This window comes from Ahaetulla prasina, chromosome 1, assembly GCF_028640845.1.
Source record: "Ahaetulla prasina isolate Xishuangbanna chromosome 1, ASM2864084v1, whole genome shotgun sequence".
Classification (NCBI taxonomy): Eukaryota; Metazoa; Chordata; class Lepidosauria; order Squamata; family Colubridae; genus Ahaetulla; species Ahaetulla prasina.
In genome coordinates this window covers 361696081-361709464 of record NC_080539.1, presented here as the reverse complement: position 1 = coordinate 361709464, position 13384 = coordinate 361696081, and the positions used below count along the sequence as shown (strand labels likewise).

The following is a 13384-nucleotide window of genomic DNA, read 5'->3' as shown; positions in this document are numbered from 1 at the left end:
GAGATATAGAAGCATAGGCAGCCACACAAACAGGATGAAGAACAGTTTTTATCCGTGGGCTGTCAAACTCCTGAATGAAAAATAACTCTGCAACAACATAATATTTGCGGGACATGCAATAAGTCCACGTGGTACAATAGGACTGAGTGGTTGTTAGTAGGATTCACTGGGGTAGGGATTTTCTTTTTGTCTTTCACTGAGTTGTATTGTGTTAGGGAAGAGGTACATGAAGGGAGGCTCAGCCAACCTCATTGTACACATGTTGTACTCTGACAATAAAGGTTTGAATTGAATAATTGTTCTCCTTCCAAAAAAAACTTCGACTTTAGAATGATTTGGTGATTCTACTAGTGGGAGGAGCAGAGGAAAACAAGTTTAACTCCAGAAGGCTGGAGGACATGTTTACCCTGATTACAGTGAGATTTACTGTAATTTATTGGTTGCATCATGTTTACTAGCTCTCTGGAAACTGGGGCATGGCAGAAGGTGGTCTCATAAGTACAATAAAGGAGAATATTTGTAACTCAGGATTGACATGGTTGGAGTGCACTGATGATGTTACCTAGTTTGGGTAACGAAGTATCTGCAAGAAAACAACAAGCTCAGAAAGCCCAGGGGTCTCATAATTTTGAGAATTCTTCGTAGCCCTGTGATACCTTTAAGCAGATGCTAAAAACCAGCCTTTGTCCTTGAAGCATGCTAAAGTTAGGGGCCACGGGAGGGAAGGGAAGGGAAGGGAAGGCATGTTATGGTGTTACTGTGCCAGTCACACTGAGTTTTAGAGAGTTTCGTTTGTCATCTGAAATTGCACTATTACCAGCTTTTGTAAACAGGGCAAAGTTTGATTTTCAAGACCAAAAGCTTCAGGCTGCCCTCAGTTCTTCTGGTCAGGGCTCTCCCAAAACCTGTGCGTGTGTGTGCTGTCCCACTCATCCACACACACAATATACCACAGGTTTAAGCAGTTTCTAATAAGGCTTCCAAGCCTGAATTGTATTCTTCAGCCATTCCTGGTGCCAGCCCCAGCTCCATTTCAAATCTTTATTGTCAGCGCACAACATATGTACAATGAGATTGGTTGAGGTCCCTCAGTGCACCCTCCCCACCAACACGATACAACTCACAGTGAAGACAGAAAATCCCTAACCCAATAAATCATATAAACAAAACACCCAGTAGTATTGCACCAGTGCGAACATGTTACATGTTGCGCCGGCCCTGCAGTCCATCGTACTATGTAGTTATGATGTTCAACCCCAGTGAGTTCCACAGGATACTCAACTGAAGCCTAGTCCTGGAACACTAATCCTCAAGGCAAGACTAGCCCAACCCACTAAACAAAGGCAAGTTCCAAGACAAAGACAAGTTCACTGGCAAAGGCAAGGCAAGGCAAAAGCAACAATTGAAAAAACACAATCCAAAGGCAAGAACCCACAGCAAGGAAATGAACCTGTTCCCCATCTGTCCGCTCTGCTAAATAGTGCAGCCCATCAAGAGGCTTTCTCCTGGCGAGTACAGGTAGTCCTCGACTTATGACCATAATTGAGCCCAACATTCCTGTTGCTGAGTGGAACATTTGTTAAGTGAATCTGCCCCATTTTATGACCTTTCTTGCCATAGTTAAGTTCAGTTGTTGAGTTAGCAAAACGATTTTTAAGGGAGTTTGGTTTCCCCATTGATTTTGTTTATAAGGTCGCAAAAGGGGATCAGGACACGGCAACAGTCATAAATATGAGTCGGTTGCCAAGCGTCTGAATTTTGATCATATGACCATTTGAGACACTGCAATGGTCATAAGTGTGAAAAATGATAATGTCACTTTTTTCAGTGCCCTTGTAACTGCAAAATTTACTTAACAATTGTCTCACTTAGCAATAGAAATTTTGGACTCAGTTGTGGTCGTAAGTTTGAGGACTAGCTATATCTCTCTTTCTCACTACCTGAGGATCTTTTAATTCTCAGAAATTGAAAAATCTCCAATCCTTTTGCTCTCGGTTATTAGAACAGTGCTGCATCCAGATCTCCAATCAAGGCTACTTTGGTTCTTTTCAGACTAAATTTAGATTACCGCCTGCCCCGAGAAGCTTCAGCTAACATGGTTAATGAAGTTATAAGAACTAGAGATGAAATATCTGGATGGCACCATGCTGTTTTCTGAAATCGCCTTTCCCAAGTTTGGTAGCCCTCGGATGCATTGAGTTATTAAATTTGCCTGGGGATGATGTAGTCCCAACCCATCTAGAGATTGTGGGAAGGTTCCCGTGGATAATTTGGGCTACTCTTTTCTAATCGGATTGTGCAAAAAAGCTCTTAATGAAAGCCCATATCATCATCAGAAGAAGATGGCTAAACAGATGTTTGGGGTGAGCTTTTTTTAGTCCTCCTGATCAGATGACAGTCTGAAACTGCAGGGCCTGCTGACTTTTGAGGAAGTTGAACTTGATATCTGTCTCAAGGGGGAAGCTGCCATTTTTTCCGGCTGTGGCTGGGTCACCAGGCAGCCTGAGTTTGCCTGCAGAGGCAAATGCAGAAGTGGTGAGGCCCAATGGCACTGCTGGGATCTTGCAAATTAAAAGGATCTATTTGTGAGTTGTGAATTTATTCAGATTATGAGAGTTGAATAAATGAGATCAGGGATGCTAAGCTTACATGGGATCTAATTGTGCTAGACAACCAGTTTCTATTATTGGCTCTCCACTGCAATTTATATTCTGTTTTTCTGCCAGACAGGCAAGGCGACTATAGTTAGTCCTCGATTTACAACAGTTCATTTAGTGACTGTTTGCAATTACAGCAATGAAGAAAGTGACTTACGACTGTTTTTTTTCAAATTTTACGACCGTTGCAGCATCCCCATGGTCCCATGATCAAAATTCAGACACTTGGCAACTGGCATATATTTATGATGGTTGTAGTGTCCTAGGGTCATGTGATCACCTTTTGTGACCTTCTGGCAAGCGAAGTCAGTGTGGAAGCCAGATCCACTTAACAACACATTACTAACTTAATAACTGCTGTGATGCACTTAACAACTGTGGCAAGAAAGGTCGTAAAATGGGGCAAAACTCAACAACTGTTTTGCCCCATTTTACAATGGGGCAAATTGTAAACAAATTTACAATTTAATTTAGCAACAAAAATGTTAGGCTCAATTACAGTCATAAGGTGAGGACTATCTGTACTATCGTATGTCCCCAACAACAACCCTGTGAGGTAGGTTGCCCTGACAAAGTGACTGGTCCCAAGTCACTAATGAGAACTGTAACTGAGTGGGGGTTTGAACTGGGTGTTCCAGATCCCAGTCCATTTTGTCAAACCACCGTACCATCTCAGCCTGCGTTAGCGTTCTCTTATTTGGTGCCCTTCAAACATTGGGATCGCAGCTTCCAGTATCCAACTCCAAGACCCTGCTTGGAGTCCCAAGATGCTGAAGCAATCCAGGTTAGAAAAAACTGCTTTTTGTGTATTAAGATTAAACAGGAAGCAGCAGTACACTGTCTAATACAGTATATGTAATACATTGAAAGAGGGACGTGGTGGCTCAGGGGCTAGGACGTTGAGCTTGTCGATCGAAAGGTCAGCAGCTCAGCAGTTCGAATCCCTAGTGCTGCTGTGTAACAGGGTGAGCTCCCGTTACTTGTCCCAGCTTCTGCCAACCTAGCAGTTTGGAAAGCACGTAAAAATGCAAGTAGAAAAAAATAGGGACCACCTTTGGTGGGAAGGTAACAGCGTTCCGTGCGCCTTTGGCGTTGAGTCATGCCGGCCGCATGACCACGGAGACGTCTTTGGACAGCGCTGGCTCTTCGGCTTTGAAACAGAGATGAGCACCACCCCCTAGAGTCAGGAATAACTAGCACGTATGTGCGAGGGGAACCTTTACCTTTAATACATTGAAATGGGAACAGATTGGGCTAGATTAAATCAAGTATGTTGGTATTCTATTGGAAGAATGTTCCTTGTTGCTGATGGCTAATATATTTTAAGTAAACAAACCTTGACTCATTGGGTCATAGTTTCAGAGGTATTTATTTACCTAAAGAGATCAAGAGAAAAGTCACCCATGCAGCCCAAAAGCAATAAGAATGAGTTCCAACTTCCTGTCAACTTTTGAATTGGCTTTTGCTTGTGGGTAGCTTACCCGGAGCGTCAACAATCCCAATCACATGATTGCAATGGTGCAATGACCAGAATTTTGGTCATGGTTACAACCTGTCCTCAGAGTTTCAGCCATGTCAGCACTCCCACACAGTCATGTGATTGCATGTGTACTTGGTGACCGATTTGCATTTACAACCAGTTGCAGTGCCCCACCACCATCATGTGGTCATCATTTGCAGTTTTTTCCCTCCTGGCTTCCCTTGAAAGCCAGTGAAGAAGCTGGCAGGGAAGGTTGCAAGTTGCTCAGGTAAGTGTCTCCTCTCCAGGTCTTTTCCCCCACCAGGCAGCAGCCTTTGACCTGGCCCTGAACTTGCAACTTCCCACTGGCTTTCCCATTGACTTTCCTTGTCGGAAGGCGGAAGGGAGTGCTGGAAATGTCTATGGAGATTCTCAGTCATCCAGGTCAGGGGTCTCCAACTTTGGCAACTTTAAGACTTGTGGACTTCAATTCCCAGAATTCCACATTCTGGGAGTTGAAGTCCACAAGTCTTAAAGTTGCCAGGGTTGGAGACCCCGATCCAGGTCATGGTTGTCCCAAAGGTGCTTTTTAAAAAGGCAACTGGGCTTGGTCTTTTTTCTTTGAAGACGTTTCACTTCTCGTCCAAGAACTAAAGAAACTTCTTGGATGAGAAGTGAAACGTTTTCAAGGAAAAAGCAAAGTCCAATTGACTTTTTAAAAAGCACCTTTGGGAATTTGGAAATGACGATCATGTGATCAAGTTGGGCTGTGGCAGCACTGAAGCAGCCGAATTTCAACATTTGGGATGCATTTTATAAGTTGGCCCATTTGGGGTACCTTGGTTCAAGAATTATTATTATTTTTTTCTTTATATTTATTTTTCATATTTCTGAACTGCCCATCTCCCTCAAAGAGGAATGCCTTATGATGCACCATTTCACCCAATGGAAGGCTACAAGCTGACAAACACAAGAAATTTAGTAATGTATTAGACTAGACCAGGGGTCTGTAAACTTGGCTCTTTTAAGACTTGTGAAGTCCACAAGTCTTAAAAGAGCCAAGTTTGCAGACCCCTGGACTAGACAGCCTGTGACCTATTGGCTCATCCTTTCAGAAATATTTCCTTACCTAAACAGAAATGAAATGACCACAGGCAGGCAAAAAAGAAAACAGTGGAAGCAACTTAAGATTTACTCTCAGCTTCCCCATTGATGTTGATTTTTAGAGGCTGGCAGATAGTATTGAAAATCATTCATTCTCCTCCTTGACTGACCTGTGGAACTGCTTGCCACTCAACTGGGAGGGTGAGGGGAACAAAGAAAGCTGCAAACTGGGGAAACGTTGCATCCCTGCTCAAATCCTGGTATGATCCAAAGGGTCATTCATTGACCATCAGCTCCCACCCATGAGCCTGCTCTACCTCGCCAGCTGGTACTCGAATTGCTCCCTGGTCATTCTCTCACTGCCCACCAATGTTTAGAGATTTCAGATTTCAGCGTTGGTTCCAAAGCAGCCAATCACCTGTCGTCCGTCAGGCTTTATTGCCAGCCGATTGGGCACAGAGACAAGAGGGAGGCAGGAAACAGGGCAGAGATACACCCCCTCCCATATTTCTTTATGCTACACAACCTACAGATTTCTGGGAAGTGTAGTCAGAAGGTGTGCTGGCGTGGAAGCCGCTACAGTTTTGCCAAATTTCAATCCCACAGGAGTGACGGGTCCCAGATTTTGGACACATTTTGTAAGTTAGTGCATTTGAGGTAAATTGGTTCAAAAATTGTTACCCTGAAATGTACCATTTCATCCTAGTGAAGGTTACAGACATGAGAGTTTTAGCAGTATATATGGATGGATGGATGGTTGGATGGATGGATGGATGGATGAATACAGCCAACTGATTGTCCCCATGTCAGATTGGAGTGAGGAATGTAGCAGAGGGTCTCAAGAATCTGTCCTGGTTTTTCTACTCTTTAATATTTTATTTTATTTTATTTATTTATTTTATCACATTTATATACTGCCCTATCTCCCTAGGGACTCAGGGCGGTTCACAGGCGAGTAAAAATACATATAAATACAAACTAAAATACAATTAAAAAACTTATTCTACTGCCGATCACTAATACTTTAATTAGTGATTTTGGTGAAGAAATGGAGGGAATAATTATCAAATTTGCAAAGGATAAAAACTGGAATTAAGCGGATTTATTAGATTTAAATGGCTACTCATCTCACATATGTGACTTCCAATAAAATAGATAAGAGGTGACTCCCAATAAAATAGATTAAAATATGCACAGCAGCTGACCATCATAAAAACAACCATGAACAAGAGGCAGGCTTCATCACACAGCTGAGAACACAAACCAAGTTTTCAGGGCCTTACGAAAGGCCAGCATGGTTATGGTTAGTCTAATCTCAGGTGGAATGATGTTCCACATGCTATCAGTATTTATTTATTTATTTATTGTTTCAATTTCTATACCGCTCTTCTCCCAAAGGACTCAGGGCGGTTTACAGCCAAAGTAAAAACAATTAGTACAATTTTTAAAACCAGTTTAAAAGGAAAATTTAGAGTTGGTTGAAGACTTAAAACCAATAAAACCCATTATTAAAACCCCATTAGGCCAGTCCTGCATGATGAAACAGAAATGTTTTCATCTCGCGTTGAAAGGTCCGAAGATCAGGGAGTTGGCGGATACCTGGTGGTAGCTTGTTCCAGAGGGTTGGTGCCCCCACAGAGAAGGCCCTCCCCCTGGGTATAATTATAAGTATCAAAATGAAAAACTGATGGGAAGCAATTCATAAGTGCTATGAGAACATTGAACCCCACAGTAAGGTTGTAGCTGCAACAGGTTTAACAGGAGAAACAGCATGGAACAGGTTGTGTAACTTGAAGGTACACATGAAAACTTAATCTGAGCTTGACAATTAGAAAAATTCTCTGAGCGTTCTCCTGTGCAAAGGAAAATTTAGCAAGAAAGGGTGCAAAAAACTTCAGGGAATTAGTTTGTTAAGCATGCCTGAGATTACATTGGTAGAACCCTACTTGAAACCATAGAAAAGAAAACAAATCTTGCAGGAGAATAAATAGACTGTTCAGCAAATAGGTCAGAATTGAGCAAGGACAGAATATCCCCATGGTGGTTTAACATTAAACCATAAGTAAAAACATAAGGAATGGTTGGGTGATTTTAGAGACAAGTAGGTAGTGTGAATGTGTATGTATATTCAGTTTTTATCCCCACTTATTTTATAAGTAATTCAAGACAGCGAATATACCTAATTCTCCTTTCTTCCCCTATTTTTCCCACAATATCCTGTGAGCTGAATTGACCTGAGAAAGGGTGACTGGCCCAAGCTCACCCAGCCTGTTCTAATGCCTAAAGCGGAACTAGAACTCACAGCCTCCTGGTGATTGGCCCAAAATCACCCAGCCGGCTTTCATGCTAGGAGGCGACCAGAACTCACAATCTCCTGGTTTCTAGGCTAGCATCTTAACCACTGCACCAAACTGGCTCCATTGTAGCTGCAAAAAGACAGTGGGTGGTTTGCGGACTTTACTGAGGAATGAATGTTAAAAGAAATAAAAAATGTGTTCTTTTAAGTTTAGGACAGTGTTTCTCAGCCTCAGCAACTTTAAGATATGTGGACTTCAAACTACAGAGTTAGAGCACTGGAGAATTCTGGAATCCTGAGAGTTGAAATCCATACATCTTAAAGTTGCTGAGGTTGAGAAACGGTGGTTTAGAGAAAAGAATGTTGAGCAGCATATGATGGATAATTGTAAAGAGGAGGATTCCATTAAATATTAGGGGGATATTTTAAACAATAAAAACAGATCATTTATGTGATAGGTCCCCTTATTGGAGGTGTTTGAGCATATAGTAGTGGCCAAAATAGTGGAAACTTTTTGGGAAAAGTGTATTTTTGAATTTTGATGGCTAGTAACACCACTTTTTTTTTTTTTGAGTTTCAAGATGCCCATATTTTTCGGAGTATTTTTTTCCCCTCAAAAAAGAGGGTGAAAATCTGGGTGTGTCTTATATGCCGAATGTAGCCCCGCCCAGCTTCTCAAATGGAGGTTTCAGAGGCTGAAAAAAACATCAGAAACTAAGTTTCAGAAAAGAAAAAAGCACCCCAAACAGAGCTTCAGAAAAAAAGCCCAAAACAGAGCTTCAGAGTCTTTTTTTCTGAAGCTGTTTCAGAGACTTTCAGGTGCAGAAAAATGTTTTTTCTGAAACAGAGCTTCAGAAGTTTCAGAGGCAGGAAAAAAAAAACCCCAAAAAAGCAAGGCACAGAGCTCACAACCAAGGAACCTGTTGCTAAAATTCACCTCTGGGAACAGCTGATTGAGGTATTCCTGGAGGCTAATCTACCTGTCAATCAGCTTTTTTCTTATTTTCCTCCCCAAAAACTAAGGCGCGTCTTATACTCTAGTGCATCTTATACTCTGAAAAATACGGTAATCATATTCCACTGCTGGAGTGGCCTGGGAATAGCCCAGACCTTAACCCAATTAAAAATCTATGGAACCGACTAAAGAAACTTGCTAGTCAGAAGCAACCCAGCAATAAAACCCAGTTAATAGAAGTAATCATTCAATCTTGGCTTCACATTATAACAGCTGCAGAACTTAAAGACTTGGGAAGATGTTGTAAGGCTGTAATTCATGCTAAAGATTACCCACCTAAGTATTAACTGACATGATAATTTTTGTATATCTCATTTTTCTATGTGTTTCACTTTTCTTCTTTATACTATAACTGCTATTCTAATAGCAAATCTTTCATAAAAGTTATTGCATTACATTCTTGATTCAATTATCTTTCCATTGATATATAATTTTATGGTACTACTCCAAAAAAAAGTGGTGTTATTAGCTAGTTTTAGAAAATACACTTTTCCCAAAAGCTTTCCACATTTTTGGCCACTACTGTAGATCGGATACTCAGCTGTCTCAGAGGTTTTCATTTCCTACACTGAATGAAAGGCTGAAATCACACACCTGGTTGCCATTGTAAAGTTGCCAAAATCAAAAAACACTAGAAGTTCTAGAATTCAAAGATTCTATTCAAATGCTCCTTTTTACATCTTCAGTCTAATTCCATTGTGATTATTATGCTTTTCCTGGAAGACTTGCTCCCCTGTATCTCTCCTTATGATTTATATTGATATATTGATCATCAATTGTGTTGTAAATGTTGTACCTTGATGAACGTATCTTTTCTTTTATGTACACTGAGAGCATATGCACCAAGACAAATTCCTTGTGTGTCCAATCACACTTGGCCAATAAAAATTCTATTCTATTCTATTCTATTCTTAGTTCTCCTGTACAAACCATTGTTAGGTGTAGAAATTAATGGAACAGTTAATACTTCAGGTGCATCTATGATGTAGTTTTTTCAGAACTATGGTCGCTTTAATTTCATACCACTGTGCTTAATCGCAGATGTTTGTAATCATAATAAAAGTTTAATGGTTTTGCATTTCTTTGCTTAAGTTCAGCTGAGCAGGACAAGAGACTCCTTAAAGGACTTAATATTTCTTTTAAATAGCCTCATTAATGAAATGTTATATGTGAGATATAGGTGATGTTGCTGTCCGCCATTTGTAATCTTCCATGCTTCCCACCCCTCTTATATTTTTCTTATTATAAAAATCTGGTTGAAGACAGCAACAGCAGCAACATTATTACTCCAGTAAGCAGGCCTCGTGCTATGATTTGATGAAGTAAAACTTAGTTGTTTCTCTAATCTGATTACAATCCTAGTGTCAGCATTCCAGAAAACCCCTCCTGCAGAAAAGACTCCAAAGCCAACATCTTTCAAAGTTCTTTTACTAGCATAGATAAACTGGCACAGTTGGATGAAAACCGAAACTGGGGATTCGGGTTCCTCCCTCTGTAATACAAACTCCAAAATCTCCCCCCCTCATGACCCCTCTGCCGGTCACATGTTCCAATCCTCAACCGTCCCATGTTGAAGCATCACTCCAGCCACTCCTCCAGATGTGAGTCCAGCCTGACCTTGACCAGCAGGAAAAATGTTGTCATGTCTAATAGCCCCTTGTACCCTCACCCCCCTCTCCTACTTTCCCACACCGGAGAAAGTGGCAGCGTGTGGAAGCCTTCGGCCTAGTATGGCTTCCAAAGCTGACACCCAGATTGCCTCTTTCAAGCTTGTCCAAAGATGCTTTTCCTAAAACGCAATTGGACTTTCTTGGGTTTTTTCTTTGAAAACATTTCACTTCTCATCTAAGAAGCTTCTTCAGTTCTAACTGAAGAGCAGTTCTAGGAGAACTGAAGAAGCTCCTTGGATGAGATGTAAAATGTTTTCAAAGGAAAAAAATCCAAGGAAGTCCTATTGCCTTTTGGAAAAAGCACCTTTGGGACAACCATGGCCTGGATGATTGAGAATCTCCATAGACTCAAGTTTGTACTTTGACCATCTCTCTCCACAGGGACCATCTGTGTTCTGCTCTCCTTCCCCTTCATCTTCAGCCCATGCATCGGCTGCACGGAGAACACACCTGAGTGGGCTGCACTCATCTACTACATCCCATTTATTATCATCTTCCAGTTTGGCTGGGCAGCCACCCAAATCTCTCACCTCTCACTCATACCAGAGTTAGTCACTACTGACCATGAGAAGGTGGAGCTCACGGCTTTCAGGTAAGATCTGATAGGAAACTGGATCTCCTCTCAGACCTTGTTGACACCATTTGGCCAACATGTCTGGCTTGTTGTGGCCCATCCCACTGACATCCACACCAAGAAATTCCTTGTCAACTAGGGAGCACAGTGCAGAACGTCCAAGAGCATTGCGTATGTGTGAACACCAGTTTGGTCTAGTGGTTAAGGCACCAGGCTAGAAACCAAGACACTGTGAGTTCTAGTTCTACTTCTGCTGTAAGCATGAAGTCATCTGCATGATTTTGGGCCAGTCACTTTCTCTCAGCCCAGGACATCAGCTCAGGCAACAAGCTGTCAGTCAATTCCAATTATTTATTTAGGTAAACTGAAATTAACATCTGAGTTATTTAATTAGCTTTTAATGAATAAATTTAAATTTAAAATTGAATAACTTGACTTGCAACCTCCTTCTGGCTTCTCCATTGACTTCCCTTGTCAGATGCTGATTTGGAAGATCGCAAATGGCAACCCAGTGACTGCAGGACACGACAGGTGTCACAAGTGCAAGCCAGTTGCTAAGCACCCAGGTCACGATTACGTGACCACAAGGATACTGCAATGGTTTTAAGTGCTAGGGCTGGTCATACATCACGTTTTTCAGTGCCATCAAAACTTCAGACAGTTGCTAAACAAGTAGTCATTACGTGAGGACTATAGAAGCTGATGTGAAATGTCCTAAATAAGTTAAATCCTTTAAGCTTTTTAACTGAAAAAAGAAAGTCAGAATGGAGTGAATCTAGCTGGCTGGGTAAAAGCAGGAACCCAGCAAATGACATTTTTTGCAAGCCAAATTACCCAACTGGCAGTTTCTCCCTTAGACGCTTGGAGGATCTTCCCTCAAAGCTTCTATGCCCAGATGGTGGGAAAAGAGAGAAAAGAACCTGAATTTCCAGGGTGGTGCCTGGGACTTGATGGGCACTGATATGAACCAATCGTCTTTTTCCACTGTAATCTATGCTTAATAAACTCTGCCTGGTCATCTTCCTGTTTTCAGGTATGCCTTCACTGTCATGGCCAACATCACGGTGTATGGAGTTGCATGGTTCCTGCTGCACTTCCAGATCGACCCCACAAAGAAACTCACCGAGCACCTCGGGCGCGATGACATTCCTATCTTTCGGGTGGGTGTTTGGCAAGATGGTGGAGAGGAGGTTCTTTGTTCTGTCAATTGTTTGCTGGTTCACTGCTTGAGTCTTTGAAAATCATGGCCAAGTTCCATTTTCAAAGCACCTGAAGGCAGGGCAAGAAGCAATGGGTGGAAACTAATCAAGGAGGGAAGCAACTTAGAACTAAGGAGAAGTTTCCTGACAATAAGAACAATTAATCAGCGGAACAACTTGCCTCCAGAAGTTGTGAATGCTCCAACACTGGAAGTTTTAAAGAAGATGTTGGATAACCGTTTGTCTGAAGTGGTATAGGATTTCCTGCCTAAGCAAAGGGTTGGACTAGACAACCTCCAAGGTCCCTTCCAACTCTGTTATTCTATTCTATTTTTCCCCTCCTCTTCACAAAAGACCCACTTCCTAGATTTAGTCTTGCAGTCCTAACCTTTCTCTTTTATTTCACCTCTGTTCCCCACTCTAGAACCTATCCCTGATTGTGATAGGATGTGGTTCCATTTTTTCACTTGTCTTCCATCTTGGGACCAAAGAAAATACACGGACTGTTTCCAGATTGCCTGATCCAGATGAACATAGTCTCCTATTACCTCTAGAGCAAAAACAGCCCATTCAACCCGTCCTGCTTTGGAAACACTGGTTTCTGGAACCTGCTTTCTACCAGGTGAGTCTGGAAGGCAGAAAAATCACACCTTTTCTCACCATTATAGTTCATTCTTTTTTCCAGGATCAAGGAATTTGAGAAGGCTTGTCCTGCAGATATTTAAAAGGCCTAAAGCATTCTTCCCTGGTGGTGCCCTCCCAATGACATATGAGGAATTCATTGTACCGGTGTTTCTCAACCTTAGCTACTTTTAAGATGGATGGACTTCAACTCCCAGAATAGTTGGGGATTTCTGGGAATTGAAGCCCACCTATCTTGAAGTTGAAAAACACTACACTATACACTCTGTCATCTCTGGCCAGTATAGGTATTGGCCCATGATATAGAGCAGGGGTCTCCAAATTTGACAATTTTTTTTTTTTTGTTTACATTTATACCCCGCCCTTCTCCGAAGACTCAGGGCGGCTTACAATGTATAAGGCAATTTTAAGACTTGTGGGCTTTAACTCCCAGAATTTCCCAGCCAGCATGGCTTGCTAAAGGAATTTTGTGACTTGAAGTCCACAAGTCTTAAAGTTGCCAAGTATAGAGACCACCGCTATAGAGGATTGATGGCAGGCATATATTGGAAAAGATGAGCTTGATGTTTTTGACCAAATGTAAATAAAATGCCAAGTCAAAAATCAAAGCATTCTGTCCCCTTTCCAAACACTGCCATTCGGTTGGCATTTTAACAGTTTTAACAGAAATATATCATCCAAACCAGAAATGGTTCAGCCCAGGGGTGAAATCTAAAAAATTTCCCTACCAATTCTGTGGGCATGGCTTAATTGGTGGCTTGGAGGTCA

The 13384-nt window shown here is 41.7% G+C and overlaps 1 protein-coding gene across 6 annotated transcripts in view; it reads left to right on the top strand.

Moving 5' to 3' along the window:
- The window catches only part of MFSD12 (major facilitator superfamily domain containing 12), a 42164-nt gene that overhangs the window by 15998 nt on the left and 12782 nt on the right, over window positions 1–13384 (top strand). For all 6 annotated transcript variants that reach the window (XR_009152743.1, XR_009152744.1, XM_058163355.1 and 3 more), the window contains exons 2-4: window positions 10583–10793; window positions 11809–11935; window positions 12399–12596. Coding sequence is in view for 4 of the 6 variants with exons in the window: in XM_058163355.1 (XP_058019338.1) it covers window positions 10583–10793; window positions 11809–11935; window positions 12399–12596 (536 nt within the window). In the remaining 2 variants the exon portion in view is untranslated. The remainder of the gene's footprint in view (window positions 1–10582; window positions 10794–11808; window positions 11936–12398; window positions 12597–13384) is intronic.